Source organism: Bolinopsis microptera, chromosome 11, assembly GCF_026151205.1.
Source record: "Bolinopsis microptera isolate Bmic1 chromosome 11, MBARI_Bmic_1.0, whole genome shotgun sequence".
NCBI classification, from domain to species: domain Eukaryota; kingdom Metazoa; phylum Ctenophora; class Tentaculata; order Lobata; family Bolinopsidae; genus Bolinopsis; species Bolinopsis microptera.
The window spans coordinates 1850906-1868940 of record NC_087082.1 but is presented as its reverse complement, the minus strand read 5'-3'; the positions used below and the strand labels follow the sequence as shown (position 1 = coordinate 1868940).

Genomic DNA, 18035 nt, shown 5'->3' with positions numbered 1-18035 from the left:
AAACCACGTAGCATTACGCCCGTGTGTCCCTTCGTCTAAAACAAATATTAACGGGTAATACCTGTTCAATATTTGTTTGGAATATTATACTCGTCGTTGAGTTGCCAAACACCTCGGAGGGGGCGTCGCAGTAGGTTTTAGACTTACAAAGACTAAGATAGCTTTACCTCTTTAAGTGGTGTCACAGAGCTGCAATGTGAGGTATCTCCCATCTGAGCATCTGTATTTTGGGTACAACTTCATACGAGCTATTTATAGATAAAGCAAAGCTTGATAAATGAAAAAAGTGTTCGAGGTATATTGCCTTTTTACCCCTTACAGGTTAACGATGAGGAGACAGGGACTTCCAGGGACGGGGAAAATTTTAATTATTGCAGTAATATTCCAAGAAGATGGACTTATAGTTATAGTTACAGACAACTGAATGGATGAACTGCATTTGTATGGCGCAGGTTTTTGGTAAAGGTCATCATTCTGTGAAAGCAAGGGTTGTAGATTATTTTAGTTCGTAGGTTCACGCTTTGAAACCAGCGACCAGCGACCAGCAACCAGCGACCAGCGACCAGCGATTTCGGATGACAGGAGTTCTTTTACCTGGGGACCTCAGGCTATCATGTTCATAAATAGAGATTCGGCGGAATGACAGGCTGAGCACCGCCCAGTAAGAGTTCTTGTGAAGTGTGATATCCTTCTGCTGTGGTTTACGGTACAGTCGACTAGGGGTCCACTCTAAGAATTTATAAAAAATGCAATGAATTTAACTACAAAATAAAAGAACAAAATAACAGGCAAACTGTTCATTATTATCTATATCTGCTATATAGGCGACAATGATAATGATTAAAAGATTCACGAAATTAAGCCATTTAATCTGAATTCTATGTTTCTGACTTTTTGGGTAAAATTCTTTGAGGATTTGTAAAAAGTCTTATAATGCTTCAAATAATGAAATGAGTTCCATCTTAATAAGTTGATATAACCAAGTCAACCAAAGCGTTCAGGTCTAGTTGAAGAGAACTGTCGGAGTCATGTGTTTCCGTGATATCGACCGTGTTTAAGCGCTGAAAAACATGACAATTAACCAATTATAATTTTAATGAACTAAATTAACTGTCATATTAATACAGTTTTTCTTTTCATTGATGTAATGTATTGAAATGTAAAATCTGAAGGTTGAAACTTACATTATAAACGCAGGATAGCAAAGGCCAGAGGAAGAGCGGGGATGGACATGCCAAGGGAGCTACCTATTTCTCCACCCTCAGCTTCCTCCTCTCCACCGTTAGTTTCTCCTCCTTCAGTTTCGTCACCTCCTGAAATTGATTATGATCATTAAATTGCATGTATCAAAATTAATTTGTTGAAAGGATCCGTGTGGTGTTCACTGTTCATTAAAGCAATATCTATATTAGTGCTTTTCATTCAAACAAGTAAAAACGATCTTTTATGTCATGTTTCCAGGGTTTGGACTGGAATTGCCCGCTTAAGGAACTTCCATCGCATTACATTACATAATTTTCTCAATAAATGTAATAGATTTGTAGTGTTGTAATTAGTTTAAAAATATCAACTTAATAACACCAGAATGTGTGTGTGTCTGTGTGTTTGTGTGTCTGTCTGTCTGTCTGTGTGTAATTTCCGAACGGTTATACAAAAAAAACGGTAATAGTTACGGGACTGGTTTTTTCGGTATAGTGCCGACAAAACTCCGATGAAGCCCATAGGAAATTTTTTTTTAAATCGGCCGGTGGTAAGTGGTTTAATTGATGGTTTTGTACCACAAATGTTACATAAAATTGCTTGAGCAGAACGGCAAGAGTTACGGGGCTTGCTCTCTCTCTCTCTCTCATTACTGTGTAATATGTTATAGCTGCATTTAAGTAGCGTCATAATTGGATTAGCCCGGAAGATTTGCTGTAATGTTATACCTTAAGCTTATTAGGGGAGGGAGAACTGTTAGTGTTTGGGGTCTGTTTGGACTGCAGAGAGTTAGAGAGAGAGAGAGTTCATACGACAATGTTATGCGTGTTTTCAAATATAATATGCGGGTGTGGTGCGGAGTTAACAAGGGTTAATTTCTATAACGATTTAAATAAAAATAGAAAGCGGTTCAGGACGGGAGTGATGAGGTGTAATACTCGGTGTTCAGACCTTAGGATCATGGAATGTGGTGCCTCATGGCTAATAATGATTTAATTATCCACAAGAAATAACTGATTATGAGATTATTGTTTAAGAAACTATTGGGTCACCTAATGCGGGTTTTGACTCAGCGGGTAATTACTCCTACCCTTTTTAACTGCGGCAGTGAAATCCCGGCCGTAGGCCGGGTTACACTAGTCACCTTAATAACACCAGAATGTGTGTGTGTGTGTGTGTCTGTCTGTCTGTCTGTCCGTGTGTAATTTCCGGTCGGTTATACAAAAAAAACGGTAAGAGTTACGGGACTGATTTTTTCGGTATAGTGTCGACAAAACTCTGATGAAGCCCATAGGAAATTTTTAAAAAAATCGGCCGGTGGTTAGTGGTTTTATTGATGGTTTTGTACCACAAATGTTACATAAAGTTGCTTGAGCAGAACGGCAAGAGTTACGGGGCCTGCTCTCTCTTTCTCTCGCTCTCTCTCATTACTGTGTAATATGTTATCTGCTGCATTTAAGTAGCGTCATAATTGGATTAGCCCGGAAGATTTGCTGTAATGTTATACCTTAAGCTTATTAGGGGAGGGAGTACTGTTAGTGTTTGGGGTCTGTTTGGACTGCAGAGAGAGAGAGAGAGAGAGAGTTCATACGACAATGTTATGCGTGTTTTCAAATATAATATGCGGGTGTGGTGCGGAGTTAACAAGGGTTAATTTCTATAACGATTTAAATAAAAATAGAAAGCGGTTCAGGACGGGAGTGATGAGGTGTAATACTCGGTGTTCAGACCTTAGGATCATGGAATGTGGTGCCTCATGGCTAATAATGATTTAATTATCCACAAGAAATAACTGATTATGAGATTATTGTTTAAGAAACTATTGGGTCACCTAATGCGGGTTTTGACTCAGCGGGTAATTACTCCTACCCTTTTTAGCTGCGGCAGTGAAATCCCGGCCGTAGGCCGGGTTACACTAGTCAACTTAATAACACCAGAATGTGTGTGTGTCTGTGTGTCTGTGTGTCTGTGTGTCTGTGTGTAATTTCCGAACAGTTATACAAAAAAAACGGTAATAGTTACGGGACTGGTTTTTTCGGTATAGTGCCGACAAAACTCTGATGAAGCCCATAAGAAAATTTTATAAAAATCGGCCGGTGGTATGTGGTTTAATTGATGATTTTGTTCCAGAAATGTGACATAAATGGATGGGAGAGAGAACGAGGAGGATAACATGTACCGTAATTAGTTTAGCCCCACGTAATATCAGAGCTCACTCTTGCGGCCGCTTTGTTTTAACTGTAGGGTGATTTCATACTTTCATAAGACAGCATTATGCGTGATATCAAATATATAATGCGGTTGCCGGTTGTATACTTTTACATTGCAACTGTGACAGTAAATTCCCGGCCGAAGGCACGGGTTACACTAGTATTATATAATTTCAATAAATCTGTGTGTGTGCGTGTAATTTCCGAGCAGCTTAATCAAGAAAACGGTAAGAGTTACGGGGCAGGTTTTTTCGGTATAGTGCCGACAAAACTACGAGGAAGCCAAATGGTAAAGGGTTTTTAAATCGGTCGGTGGTTAGTGGTTTAATTGATGGTTTTGTACCACAAATGTTACATAAAATGGCTCACATTTTCTCCCTCCTCGCTCTCTCTCCCATTACTGCATAATGCATATTATGTAGCGTTGGTACATATATCATAATTACACTGTCATATAATACTATAAGCTTATTAGGGGAAGGAAGGGTTAATTTCTAAAACGATTTAAATAAAAATGGAAAGCGGTTCAAGACAGGAGTGATGAGGTGTAATAGTCGTTGTACAGGGTGTACGGACCTTATGATCATGGAATGTGGTGCCTAATAATGACTTCATTATCCACGAGAAAGAACTGATTATGCGAATATGTTAAATACTATTGGATACGTGAGGGCACTCCGAATAGAATTGCTCACCTAATAATCAACTTAATAACACCAGAATGTGTGTGTGTGTGTGTCGTCTGTGTGTTCGTGTGTAATTTCCGAACGGTTATACAACAAAAACGGTAAGAGTTACGGGACTGGTTTTTTCGGTATAGTGCCGACAAAACTCTGATGAAGCAAATTTTTTTTAAATCGGCCGGTGGTAAGTGGTTCAATTGACGGTTTTGTACCACAAATGTTGCATAAAATGGCTTGAGCAGAACGACAAGAGTTACGGGGCTTGCTCTCTATATCAGATATCTCATTACTGTATAATATGTAGCTGCATTTAAGTAGCGTCATAATTGCGTTAGCCCGGGAAGATTCGCTGTAATGTTATACCATACACTTATTAGGGGAGGGGGACTGTTAGTGTTTGGGGTCTGTTTGGACTGCAGAGAGAGAGAGAGTTCATACGACAATGTTATGCGTGTTTTCAAATATAATAGGCGGGTGTGGTGCGGAGTTAACAAGGGTTAATTTCTATTACGATATAAATAAAAATAGAAAGCGGTTCAAGACGGGAGTGATGAGGTGTAATACTCGGTGTTCAGACCTTATGATCATGGAATGTGGTGCCTCATGGCTAATAATGACTTAATTATCCACAAGAAATAACTGATTATGAGATTATTGTTTAAGAAACTATTGGGTCACCTAATGCGGGTTTTGACTCAGCGGGTAATTACTCCTACCTTTTTAACTGCGGCAGTGAAATCCCGGCCGAAGGCATTATCTATATAACTAGTTTAAGTGAAGTAACTGCACCCACACGCAACCTTTCAAATTTCGGAGCTGAGAGTATAGACATTATAGACACACACCACATCATATGATCTCAGCTATAATGTTATGAGTATTTATGATTTAATTTGAAGATCAAAATGCTTACCACTGCATGTAGGTATATCACATAATTCCAACACAGGATCAGTTCCCTCACCATTTAAACACCAGATGCCTCGAATATTCACACTGATCAGGAAAAAAACATGTTATAATGAAGAATTTCTAAAAGTAAAAAGAAATTACACAGATCATTTACATTCCAAAGCCCCTAATTCATTGCAGTTTTATTGTAGATTTTACTTAAATCTACAATAAATGTTTGTGCCCCTTATACCATGTGCTCGACAGTCGACTTGATAACAATTATTATGGAACACTAACTACCAGATATCAGATATTGAAGACTTACCCGCCTGGATTTCTGCAATAGTTCTCTTGCAGTCCTGAATCAGGGTGACTGAAAATGTTTTTGTAATAAGCTAATTTCCTAAATAAAAGTAGGTAGTGTTGCGAATCGTAACTAACAATTTGGCTTCTGTCGAGAGCCCTTTTAGAGACATTTCGAAGTTTGGGTGTAAAATTATTTAGGACGCTCGATTAAATAGAGTACATGTCTCATCTTCCAAAATCCGAATAATCTGGATAAGAATAAATCCAAATCTGGATTATGCCGTATTGTGGCCGCCTGTGGGCGAGACTAGCTAATACCTGTTGTGCCTTAGAACTTGAAGAAGCACCAAGAAAACTTACCGCTCAGGAGTTCTTCTGTGTACATTAGGTGATTGAGAGTCCCATCTCTGGCAGACGAGTCCTGATTTTGTGACAGATACAGTTCCCCTGTATTCTGATCCATACTTATCCGCTTTATCAACACACTCGTCTGGAGCTGGAGTTAATCCATTTGTTATTCCTTTAGAAACGTTAATAATGAATAAAAGTCGTATATGATTTACAACACACATAACCCCGGCATGCGCAGGGATTATATTTCAATTTTTCCCGCGACGCGCGGGAAAAATTTATAATAATTTCGAGTGCGAAGCACGAGGGATTATTATGAAAATAACCCCGACGTGCTTTAGCACGAGGGGTTATTTTAATATAACTTAAGCGTGCCGGTGTTATGTGTTATAAACCCCTCCGGGTTAGTGCTAGGACCAACAAATTTGACATTTTACTCTTAATTCTAGCCATATGAGATCAGTATGGAAAATATGAAATGGAATTGGGGACTACCAAATTGAAATAAATACAACTAAGGTACTATGACATTTGAAATTGGCGTTATATCTAAACATTATTCCTCAGTCAGAAGTACGTTGAATGAATATGAATATCGACATAAAGGGGCGTCGAGTTAAGCCTGGCAAGCGATAAAAGGTGGAGCTAATAATGATATCGTGTCATGAAGTTCATCAAAGTAGACGACTATAATACATGGCTTATATCAAACACGACAAAATTAACCGGACAAAATCAAATGTAACCGTCGAGACAAGTTCTGGAACTGGTCCTATTAATGTAAGAGTTTAAGTAATGTAAGCAGTGTGCTGGAGTTTTGCCAGCGCCTGCAATTAGACCGATACGTAGATCAAGTGTATTTATAGTTCTTACGTTAAGCCATAGGTCACGTGACATTTTTTACCAATGCGCGTCGTAGTAGTTAGTCACGTGATACACGTCATCAAAACACGTGACAGTGCGCAGTTGAAATTCTCATGGAATATCAAAACAAAACAAATCTTGTTGAGCCAAATTAGCGGGGCGGGATTATAGAAGTTGTGCCGGGGTTATTTATTCAGCGGGAAAAAACTAACAGCGGGAGGCGGGATTATCAGAATCTATTTAGCGGGAGCCGGGATTATCATAATCTTATTCTATCCCGGAGGGGTTTATAAAGGCTGTAAGACCTCTGGAGTTGATGCAAACATTAAAAAAAGACATATTTTCCAATATCTGGCATTCTGGCTCATTGTTTATACAAAGTGGAAATCATACGATGTCAAGTTTAGAAATAATCATTAAGGTATTCTACCCTAAGGCTAAACTTAAGTTTTAATTATATGCAAACAAATATTTTAACGTCATTATCATCACTCGATGGACGATGACGTCATCAAGTTAAGCGTTTTTAAAGCTTGATTTTTGACAAAGTAACAACTTTTAAATCAAAGTCGATTAAAATCACGCATTTCGTGATTTAGTATTCTCTGCTGTTGGGTCATCCTTTGGGATGTGGAGGTAAGTCTGGTTTCTATACTTAGGGGTCGTTCACATATCAAGACCCAACCCCCCCCCCCCCCCCCCCCTTCTGACAGTAATATTACGTAATCATGGCCTGACCCCCCCCCCCCCCCCCCCCCCCCCCTTTTGACTTTTCCCCCTTTTTTCCCTGGAAACACTTTTCCTTACGTTTGATGCTACCCTGATCATAATGTGCCGAAAGTATTGTTATGATATCCGGCCAAGCACCTTTCAAAATAGTCGGAAATCCGATAAATTTTAAATTTTATCACTATCAGAATGAAACCAAACACCCCCAATTGTTGTAAACCAAATTTATTGACACTAAATTTTTCGGCGACTAATTTAAAAGCAGACCAAAATTTTAGTAGAGCATAATATGATTATCAATATGACATGAAATTGAATATTATTGAGCTTACATTGTTTATAATTAATATAATGACATCACTGTTCTTACTGCTGAAACACTTTGACTATTACACCTGTAATCTACTGCTACGCTTTCACATTATCTTACTTCCCTTTCCCATCAGGAAGTATCTGCATCTAGTTTAACTCATTGAAGTAATTATTATTATTACGACCCCTTATTATACAATTTATCATGCCATAAGTATCACATTATGGCATGATCACTCTCTCGATCTTCGGCTTCCTCGTTCACATCTTCGGAGTTATTATTTACCTCCACATCTTGTAAAGTTTACACTGAAATGCAGGACCGAGGTGGTCGAATACAAAATTGTTTTTTAAAAGCAGGTATTACTGATATGATGCTTAAAGCATGGAATATTTAATGCGCGATAACCCATTTGAGGAAGATCACCTGTGATAGGTATGTTCATCAAATCTGGTCATATTTCGTATCTGTTGTTTTTACACAACTTTCATTATCATAGACACTGATCTAGAGATATTTTGACATTATTGCTTTGAGTGCTTAACGACTGCCTTTCTTGCTTATTGTACGAAAAATTAATTTATAAATTATCTGCTTAAGTTTTAAAAAAGCAAAAAAAAGATGAAAAATATTGGATTTTTGATGGTTTTAAATGCCTTCGAGCGTTCATTTTAATGTCCGTTCATAATTATGTCTGTTCATTTAATGTCCGGTCAAATAAGGTCCGATAAGGCATAGATGATACGTACGAACTCTACGAACTCCTCAGTGACAACGAACTCTACGAACTCATCAACCCAAAATTACGAACTCTTGAGGAGTTCGTTTTGTACAACTTACGTAAAATGAAATTAAACAGAAATTGTATTTACAATTCAGCCAATTCAACACATAACATACGATTGTAAAACAACTAAATATATTGGTACTCGAAACTTCTACCACGCGTCGCGTGTACACTGTACATTTCACAGTACAAGGACTGGTCGATCGACTGGAACATTCTGGCGCCAATAGTTTGCGCGCGCACGTTCCCTGGACACGTTGCAGAAAACTTCAACTTGTACTTCTGGCGTTGCGTTTCGTTTTCTTCTGCTGTAAACAGCTGTGATCACACCGAATGTACATTGTACATTCAGTGTTCATGTATGATGTATACATTTTATTTTGCCATGTACAGCAGACTGAACTATTTGAAATTGAAGTGCACTGTGTATAGACTTATAGGTATAGTTGATGATTCAAATGTCATTGTAGGTACAACTTTCAGCAGTAAAGTAGACAGTGTACAGTACTACAGTAAAACATTTTCCATGTTTTTTTTTGAAAAATTGACTAACGAACTCCAACGAACTCTAACGAACTCCAAATTTTGAACGAACTCCACGAACTCTACGCCAAAAATCAACGAACTCCGCATCTATGCGATAAGGTATTCGTATATCAAGATTTAAAGTGGGTGGTTAGAATTAGCTGGTTAGCTTTAGAGGTCCAATAACGCTAAATTTGATCGATGATTTTACGGAATTTCGATCTTTTTGGAAGTCATTTTTGAAAAAAAAAATGTTGTCATTATCGGTTTATCGGTTAGAAATTATCGCCGATAACTGATAATGACTTTTTCACAAATTATCGCCGATAATATCGGTTGCAAACCCTAGTATGAGTGATGTGAGTGGAATGGTTAAAGTGTTTCTTCTTGTACCGACCCATGTGAGTTATCTTAAAGCATCAATCTATTACAAGTAATAAACTTTTGAGGGGTCCCGGACCCCAACCGCCAAACGGTACCCGCGGGGCAGCCACGCCCATATTTGGTCTAAATTAGGCCCAATTTAACCAAATACCCTAAACATGCCCAAAACCCAGATTTTAGTTGCTCTACTTGTAGCTAGTGATCCCCTGAACCCGTGTATGAAATTTTATAAATATTGGACAAAAAATAATTGAGTTATGGGCCTAAAACTATATATGCACATTTTGGGCATACGCACCAAATTTGATCGATTTTGGCCTATAAATTGATCAAATATCAATATTTTTTAATGAAACCAACCGACGTAAAGATCCGGTGACCGACAACTGGGAACCTCTCATTCCTGGCTCCCACAGGTATCACATCACATGGCCCAATCAGTGACGTATCATTTGTGATGTGATCCGCTTCTAGAATTTAGCCTTTGAGGGGGGGGGGTTCACCCTGATTTTTTGTGAAACTTGGTTTCGAGTTAGTAGTTGAGTAGGAACCGACCGGATTGGGGTTTTGGCTGCCGGACCGGATTCAGCCGGATTTGGATCTCAAATCCGGCAAGCCGGATTTTGCCGGACCGGAACCGGTGGTTTCAGAGTGAAATAAAAGGCAGCCGGATTTTGCCGGATTTTGCCGGATGTTGCCGGAAAATTTCCTTCCTTTCCACGCCTAATCTTCATCGAGCACTTCTTGCAGCTTGCATAAGGGATCCCATTTTCTTCTGAGTAGAACAACCAGACGGACGATGTTTTAGATTTACTACTACTCGACTCGACTTAGGGCGGCTTCAACGTCCGAACAGATATAGTTTTTTTACAAATCTTCCTATCTACTACTTGATATTGCTTAAACAAGCAGTACGTAGCAGACACAATGTAACACGAGTAGACACGAGTCACGACACTAGACGAGTAATAATCAGAAATGATATCTAATTGGCATATGCTGCCAGACCCCGGCCCTGATAGAGTGCGTTTGTGCGAATTCCCTTTTTTTCATGCAAGTCTGAGTATCATTGGGTCACGTGACTTACAACCAGAGGTGCTTAATAAGGTTGTTCGTAAGCAGGCACTGTCTAGTACAGTACTAATCACCGTCTGGCGTCTAGAGCTGAGTCACATGATTGCAATAATGAGCTAATTAAACCCTGAACACGTGACCTTCATATTTCGTATTTCATAATCAGAAGATTAAATACTGCCAATTTTGCGATTATAGCCGGGGGCTAGCCCAGGGAGGTGGCCCAAAATATTTTCCGGTTTTTTCTAAGTCCGCACCTACCCCTCGATACACTATTCTGTATTCTGGACTCAAGGTTTCCCCCGGTAATGCGATCTCGGAAGGCAGGCCTCCCCTTTGCAACACGAGCTCGGAAGCGGGAGCTCTCGATACAGGAGGTACGTCTCGAGAACGACTCAGACCGAAAACTTTTAAGTTAAAATTTTTCGAAGTTTTTCTGAAAACCACTTTTTTCCACGATTCAGGCTACCCTGTTCATTATTAGCCGAAAAAATTTTTTCGGTTTTTCGAAGTCCCCACCTACCCCTCGATACACAATTTTGGACTCAAGGTTTCCCCCGGTAATGCGATCTCGGAAGGCAGGCCTCCCCTTTGCAACACGAGCTCGGAAGCGGGAGCTCTCGATACAGGAGGTACGTCTCGAGAACGACTCAGACCGAAAACTTTTAAGTCAACATTTTTTAAAAGTTTTTCTTAAAACCACTTTTTTTTCCACGATTCAGGCTACCCTGTTCATTATTAGCCGAAAATATTTTTTTGATTTTTTTTTTCGGTAAAAAAAACTGAAATCCGGCAAAAATCCGGCAATTTTTTTTCCAGCCGGAGCCGGAACCGGAACCGGATTTTGAAGCCGGATATCCGGCCGGAACCGGATTCAGCCGGATTTCCGGTCGGTTCCTATAGTTGACCAACAAACTAGGACCAGTGACCGAACTTTTGAGGGGTCCCGGACCCCAACCGCCAAACGGTACCCGCGGGGCAGCCACGCCCATATTTGGTCCAAATTAGGCCCAAATTAACCAAATACCCTAAACATGCCCAAAACCCAGATTTTAGTTGCTCTACTTGTAGCTAGTGATCCCCTGAACCCGTGTATGAAATTTTATAAATATTGGACAAAAAATAACTGAGTTATGAGCCTAAAACTATATATGCACATTTTGGGCATACGCACCAAATTTGATCGATTTTGGCCTATAAATTGCTAAATTGATCAAATATCAATATTTTTGAATGAAACCAACTTTATATAAAAGGTAAGCCTAAACTACACATTCCCTATGATTATCAGCTCAATATCTACCTAACTTTGGATTCTGTGTGCAAATAATCGCAAAAAATGAACAAAATTGCCCATATGCATATCTCAGTTCGCGATATTTGCGAAACTGACTTCGCTCAAAACAATAGAACTCAATAGGGTTTCAATATTTTTTCACGAAATTTTCAGAATCAACGTAGAATTGCCTCATGACCTTAAGTTTTGGAACATCATTTTGAGTTAGGCCTGAAAAAAATTTTACGGCCAAATTCTGAAATTTTCCGGGCATTATGAACTGGAAAATGTGGAGGGCTGTGTTACGAAGTGATTCATTGCGTTGGGAAAAGAACTGAAAATCGTCAACGTCAACCATGATATTTGGTGGATTCTAAGCCCAATACTAATTAAAATTTTTATCAGTCACTAGGGTTAACGCTAAAAATACGCCCATGCACATACTGTCATACTGTGTAAACTCTGCAAAATAAATGTTGAACCAAAACAGTTTTGAGTTTACAAGATTTATAAATTATAATTTGCTATTTTGTAATCCGCTATCGCCAATATAGCAATATGATTATAACTCTGCCTTCAGTGAAAGAATGTGATTTTATCTCATTCGGAGAACAGTAATTGATAAAATTATGACCACCTTATTAGGTTATGAATAACAATATGCTTACTATCCTATATCCCATATCCTATATATGTGTTATATTATGTTAAACTAGAAAACCCGTGGTTAGGGAGGAAACTAATAGTATTTTTGTTAGTAAGTTTAAATCGTGTCAATAATATCCTACACAAGTACTCAACTGAAGATACAGCCGATTAAAATGTTGCTCGTACTAAACACAGCGTAATATCAACAAAACCGATCAAAATGACGTTAAAACAATCATTGCACGTGCACGTGCGTGTAACAATCCTCGTTACCATGGTTACTTTGCAACAACTTATTTCTCGTATAATTTGCACGTGGGCGGTCGTACATACATACAGACAAAAATAATTCTATGAATTATAGTAGAGATTAATTATCTAATCCAAAGGTTGTCGATAAAAAGTTGTTTTCTTTTATGTTTTGAACACATTGGTTCAATCTAGAACCTTCTACGACATTCAGAAGTTGTTTTATAAGCGGAGATTCGAAGTGGTAAATAGTGGTCATTCTTTACAAATTTCAAAATTGTTAAAGCGAAAATATTGAAAATGAAAATTTTCAAAAGTTTTATAAAAATTAGTTCATTATACGTGTAATATAATTGTGAACATTATTTATCAAAATATATTTTTGAAATATTTGAAAATTTACTAATTATTTAATTAATTAATTTAATTTGTTTTTGAAAAAGTTGTTTTGAAAAATGTGTTCTTCTTTGTTTTCTCAACACACTGCTTTAAACTAGAATCTTCTAGGATATTCAGAACGTGACTTATTTGCGGAAAACCAAACTGGTAAAAAGGTGGTAAAAAAGTGGTAATTGTGGATTTTGCTGAAGTCAGAAATTTTGGGAACTCTCTGGAATGATTCCTGGGACCTGTCCCGACCATTTCCCGTTAAAATCGCTTTGTTGCGAATTTTGTCCGACAAAGGCTTAAATTAAAACGTATTTGGCTCTACTACAATGAATTTCAGTTGCATAAATATAAGTTTTAAAAATTGTATGTTGTATAAATTGTTATGCCTGGATAAGCTGTACAGTCTGTGACTGGTAGGGTTATGAAATCTTCTCCGATTTGACAGGCTGCTTCACATCGTACTTGTTGTTGGATGTTTATCTGTAAAAAAGTTCTGGTGAGCTCACGCTACTGGTTATTAATAATAATTAATGATATGAAATATGTCACCCTCAGAACACTTAACACAATTAGTCCGTATCTACTGCTACATGTACCAGGTACCTAGTACCTAATAATTTGCTAATACCTATCTACACCAAATCACTCCAAATTAATTAAAACACCATCACTAATTAATAATTATAACCTCCATATCTTTACCCACCTTTCCATACGGATGTTCAAGCACGGGGGAACGACCTTCAGCAACTTTCTTATCTTCAAAAAAAATAGTGAGCGCACATCTTCCTTGCGTGTCTGAGTTCGTGCATACCGCCTTCTCTCCCTTGCACCTGAAACAGAACACTTGTTAAGTTGTCAGCGGGCACAACTATATGGTACACACTCTGGTACACTCTATGGTACACTCTATGGTACACAGTACACTATGGTACACTCTATGGTACACACTATGGTACACTCTATGGTTCACTCTATGGTACACTCTAAGGTACACTCTATGGTACACTCTATGGTACACTCTATAGTACACTCTAAGGTACACTCTATGGTTCACTCTATGGTACACTATGGTACACTCTATAGTACACTTTATAGTACACTCTATGGTACACTCTATGGTACACTCTATGGTACACTCTATAGTACACACTATGGTACACTCTATGGTACACTCTATGGTACACTCTATGGTACACTCTATGGTACACTCTATAGTACACTCTAAGGTACACTCTATGGTACACTCTAAGGTACACTCTATGGTACACACTATGGTACACTCTATGGTTCACTCTATGGTACACTCTAAGGTACACTCTATGGTACACTCTATGGTACACTCTATAGTACACTCTAAGGTACACTCTATGGTACACTCTATGGTACACTCTATAGTACACTCTATGGTACACTCTATGGTACACTCTATGGTACACTCTATAGTACACTTTATAGTACACTCTATGGTACACTCTATGGTACACTCTATGGTACACTCTATAGTACACTCTATAGTACACTCTATCGTACACTCTATGGTACACTCTATGGTACACACTATGGTACACTCTATGGTCCACACTATAGTACACTCTATGGTACACTCGTGAGTAGTTATAACTGATCGTAACTTACGCGGAGTGGTAATTGGTAAATAATGGCATAAAGCATTTGGGGTTGTTAAAAGTAATTAAAAGTAATTAAAAGTAATAAAGAATAATCAAGGTGTCAGGCGACTAATACAAGTAGTCAATAGTTTTATTACGAATAATAGAGAGTTGTTTCATCTACTTACTCTACTGTTGTCTGTGGTCGTGTCTCAGGGATGAAAGTAAAGTGCTGCGTGGTGTTGCACGTGAAGACAGAATCTGCTGTTATCTAAGAGTGATGTTATGGTTAGTACACCTGGAAACATATTTCCAACCTTGACACCCGTTATTAGAACTATGGTGTCTATGGGGCGCAATTTCATGTTTTGGTTACCGACATTTTTACAATATTTCTTGTTAGTAAGGGTATATTTAACACTATTCATTTCTAAACTCGAAATGAAACTAACCTTTCTTTCTTTGATTGGATATATGGACTGCTGTCGGCCGACCATGTAGAATATGGAACTTTTGTAAGGTCCTGTCATTTTCTCCAATATTCTAGTTTCTTCCCCTACCTGGGAAAATAGAGTGTGATTAAAAATAACACGAAATTATGACTGTCTTCGAAATCTGAGTTTTGTAACTTCAGATTGACAAACCAACACTTAATATGAAAGATTAAGAGTAACAATAAGCTATAAAGTGAAGTGAACGTGTAACTCACAACTTGGTCGATGCATATTACTTTGCTGTTCTGCCAGATGGATGCTTCTTGTGCTTCCTCCTCAGGCTTTTCCTTCACCAGGTATAAGTATTGTCCATTACAACCGTATCTTGCTTCGTCTGTGTCCACAAGCTAAGGGAAATTATCCAGATCATTTATTGATAATATTGTGCGATCATCGAAATCATAAACAAAGAATCACAGCTTTATTCTACAGCACATGAGCCATTATGCCCGGAAAGGTCAAAAATCAGTGCTTGAAAGTTGAAACACAAATGCCCACCTTGTAAACACTGGTAACAGTGGACTCCGTGTCTACATCATAGAACTGTGCATTTTCTTGCCTGACCCCGTTCTTGGTCCAGTATATCCTGCTACTAATCTCCTTGGCTCCCTCACAGTGCAGTTCAGCCCTCCCCTGGGCTACAATCACCTCAAAGGGAATATACCCCGCTCTGGCGATTTCGAACTCAACTGAAAGTGTGGTGGTACTGTTAGGATGCTGTTTGGGTGGGTGGTGATTATCTAGTGCCTTTATAACGTGCAGGTAGTCATGGTGATCATTCGGTGATAAATAACATTTACTGTTAAATGTTCGCTCAATAATTGTAGAACAAATAATATATATATATTTTGGATAATATTGACGTCCGGGACTCTTAACGGCGTGAAACTCTCACGCCTTAGAGTCCGGACCCCGTGGAAAATAGCGATATTTTTGAAAACCTTTAAATGTTTCACTACTATTGATAATGATAAACGTATTACATGCTATATAACCCAATCTAAGGATTAATCATAACATTATTATTTTGGGAGTAAATTTTCATCATGCAAATCATTTGATTTGGGTACACAGAATATGTTATGTGCTATTATCAGATTGTGCTGTATACCGAGAGTAGATTGAAATAAAAAAGATTCTTCGAAGTACAATAATTGTACGTTTATAATGTATAGTACGTATAATTATTGTTCGTCGTACATATAATAAAGGAGGCATTTTCTGGAGAAACACTCGATAAATCAAGAAAAGGGTAGCTAGCAAATCAAGTATTTCGTGCATTCATGCAGGCAAAGAATAGAAAACAAAGATACTATCAAAATCTCGAGTCTATAACATGAATCACAGTTGATCATCATGCCAAACAAGACAATTTCAACAACAAAAACTTCAGATCAGATAAGATTATTCCAAAAAAGATATTGGGAACAATTCCACCGTACATTTCATCGACCAGGATTCAGGCACGTAGTGCCCCCTAGCCCCCCTAGCCCCCGCCAAGGGGCGGAGCTGGGCGACTGAGCTGCGCAGCTGGATTGGACGCGTCGGCGTTTCGGGGTCATTTTGAGCTGAAACTATAGGGATTTTGTACTTGTAGGCTTTAAAAGAAAACTGTTGTCACTGGATAGAGTAATGAAAGTGCTACAAATCAATTTTAAAGTAAACTTGGCTTTTTTGCCGTATAATTGCCAACAGCAAAGTGAGAAACCCAAATAAAATAATCACTCAAAAGGAGAAAGCCACGCGGCCAAACTGCCAAAGCTTGACAAATCCAAAGTGGTTGCTTGTGGCAGCGCTGCACGTTGCCGTTGGGTTGTGCGCTGCTTTACTTACCTTGTAGGTAGCAGAAGGTTTGTAGCACCAGTAGACTGAAACACAATCTCTCTATATTTTTTATAACATACCCTCTCCTAAATAATGAGAAATTATCAGATATGTTTAACATTTTGACGGATATTTTTAAATCAGATTAATGAAATTAATGAAAGATCTCAGTCGCCAATTTCACCTGAAAAATCTTCAAGTAGATGAAGCTCTATTAAGTAATAGAAACATTATACGTATAAAGCCGTAATAAATTACGGCACTTTTCTGCCGTAGTTGAATCGTAATTCGACCTACCAGGACCGTCGACGAGTCCAACTCGGCGCACGCGGCGCGTCCTGGTAGGTTATAAACCTACAAAATCATCACTCCTAAGTCATAAGTCACAACGAAGTCTCTAGATGGACAATGAATATTCAAACCCACAATTCGTTACAAACCAGGCACTTTAATTCTTCGACAGCGGTACAGGACATGTCGGCTGTCCAAACAGAAAGGGACCAGAAGGGATTCTGACCAGTATTTCAGTAGGAGTAACAGAAACTCCAGTTCCAAACCACAGAGCCATTTAAATGCAAAAAGTCTGAAATGTAGTTAGTGCACATTGTTCAGTCGCAAAGCAGCCGAGTGCAAGACTATTTGTCGATATTGTAAACAGACAGGACATAATATCAAGGACCAGTGTTTCAAGAGGAAACAACGTACACGAGCTCATACCAACCACGTCTGTACAGATCCTGAGGCTGAGTCAGAGTCAACACAACCAAGCCAGCCAACAACAGCAAAAGAGCCTGCATCCAGCTCATCTACATCGTGTGAATATTTGCATCAGATTAATTGTAAGTCGATTGATGTTGTTATGGGGAGGGGGGGCCAATGGGTATTTTTTGTGAAACTTGATTTCGAGATAGCAGATATAAAGCTAGAACTTACGGGTGGGCGAAAATTGACCCCCCGACAATTGACCCGGCCCCGACAATTGACCCTCCGACAATTGACCCCCGACAATTGACCCCCCTAACCCTAACCCTAACCCTGACCCTGACCCAGGACCCTGACCCTGACCCGATCAATTGACCCCAGTGTAATTACATGGGGGTCAATTGTCGGGGGGTCAATTGTCGGGGGGTCAATTGTCGTACTAAACCCTAGATTTCGCGACAATTGACCCCAGTGTAATTAGTATTACTATTACATAGCATCTCTCAATATTCCGATCACAGA

The 18035-nt window shown here is 38.8% G+C and overlaps 1 protein-coding gene across 1 annotated transcript; it reads right to left on the bottom strand.

Annotated features, from left to right (window-relative positions):
• Nucleotides 1-819: 819 nt before the first annotated feature.
• LOC134823145 (uncharacterized) lies at nt 820-17617 on the bottom strand. The gene is made up of 12 exons (XM_063834493.1): nt 17533-17617; nt 15486-15676; nt 15203-15334; nt 14946-15053; nt 14682-14764; nt 13590-13716; nt 13270-13363; nt 5654-5789; nt 5313-5360; nt 5007-5089; nt 1173-1313; nt 820-1050 (listed from the first exon to the last, which is right to left on the bottom strand). Exons 1-11 carry the CDS (start codon nt 17615-17617, stop codon nt 1186-1188), a joined length of 1215 nt encoding a protein of 404 aa, XP_063690563.1. The 3' UTR covers nt 820-1050; nt 1173-1185.
• Nucleotides 17618-18035: the final 418 nt, after the last annotated feature.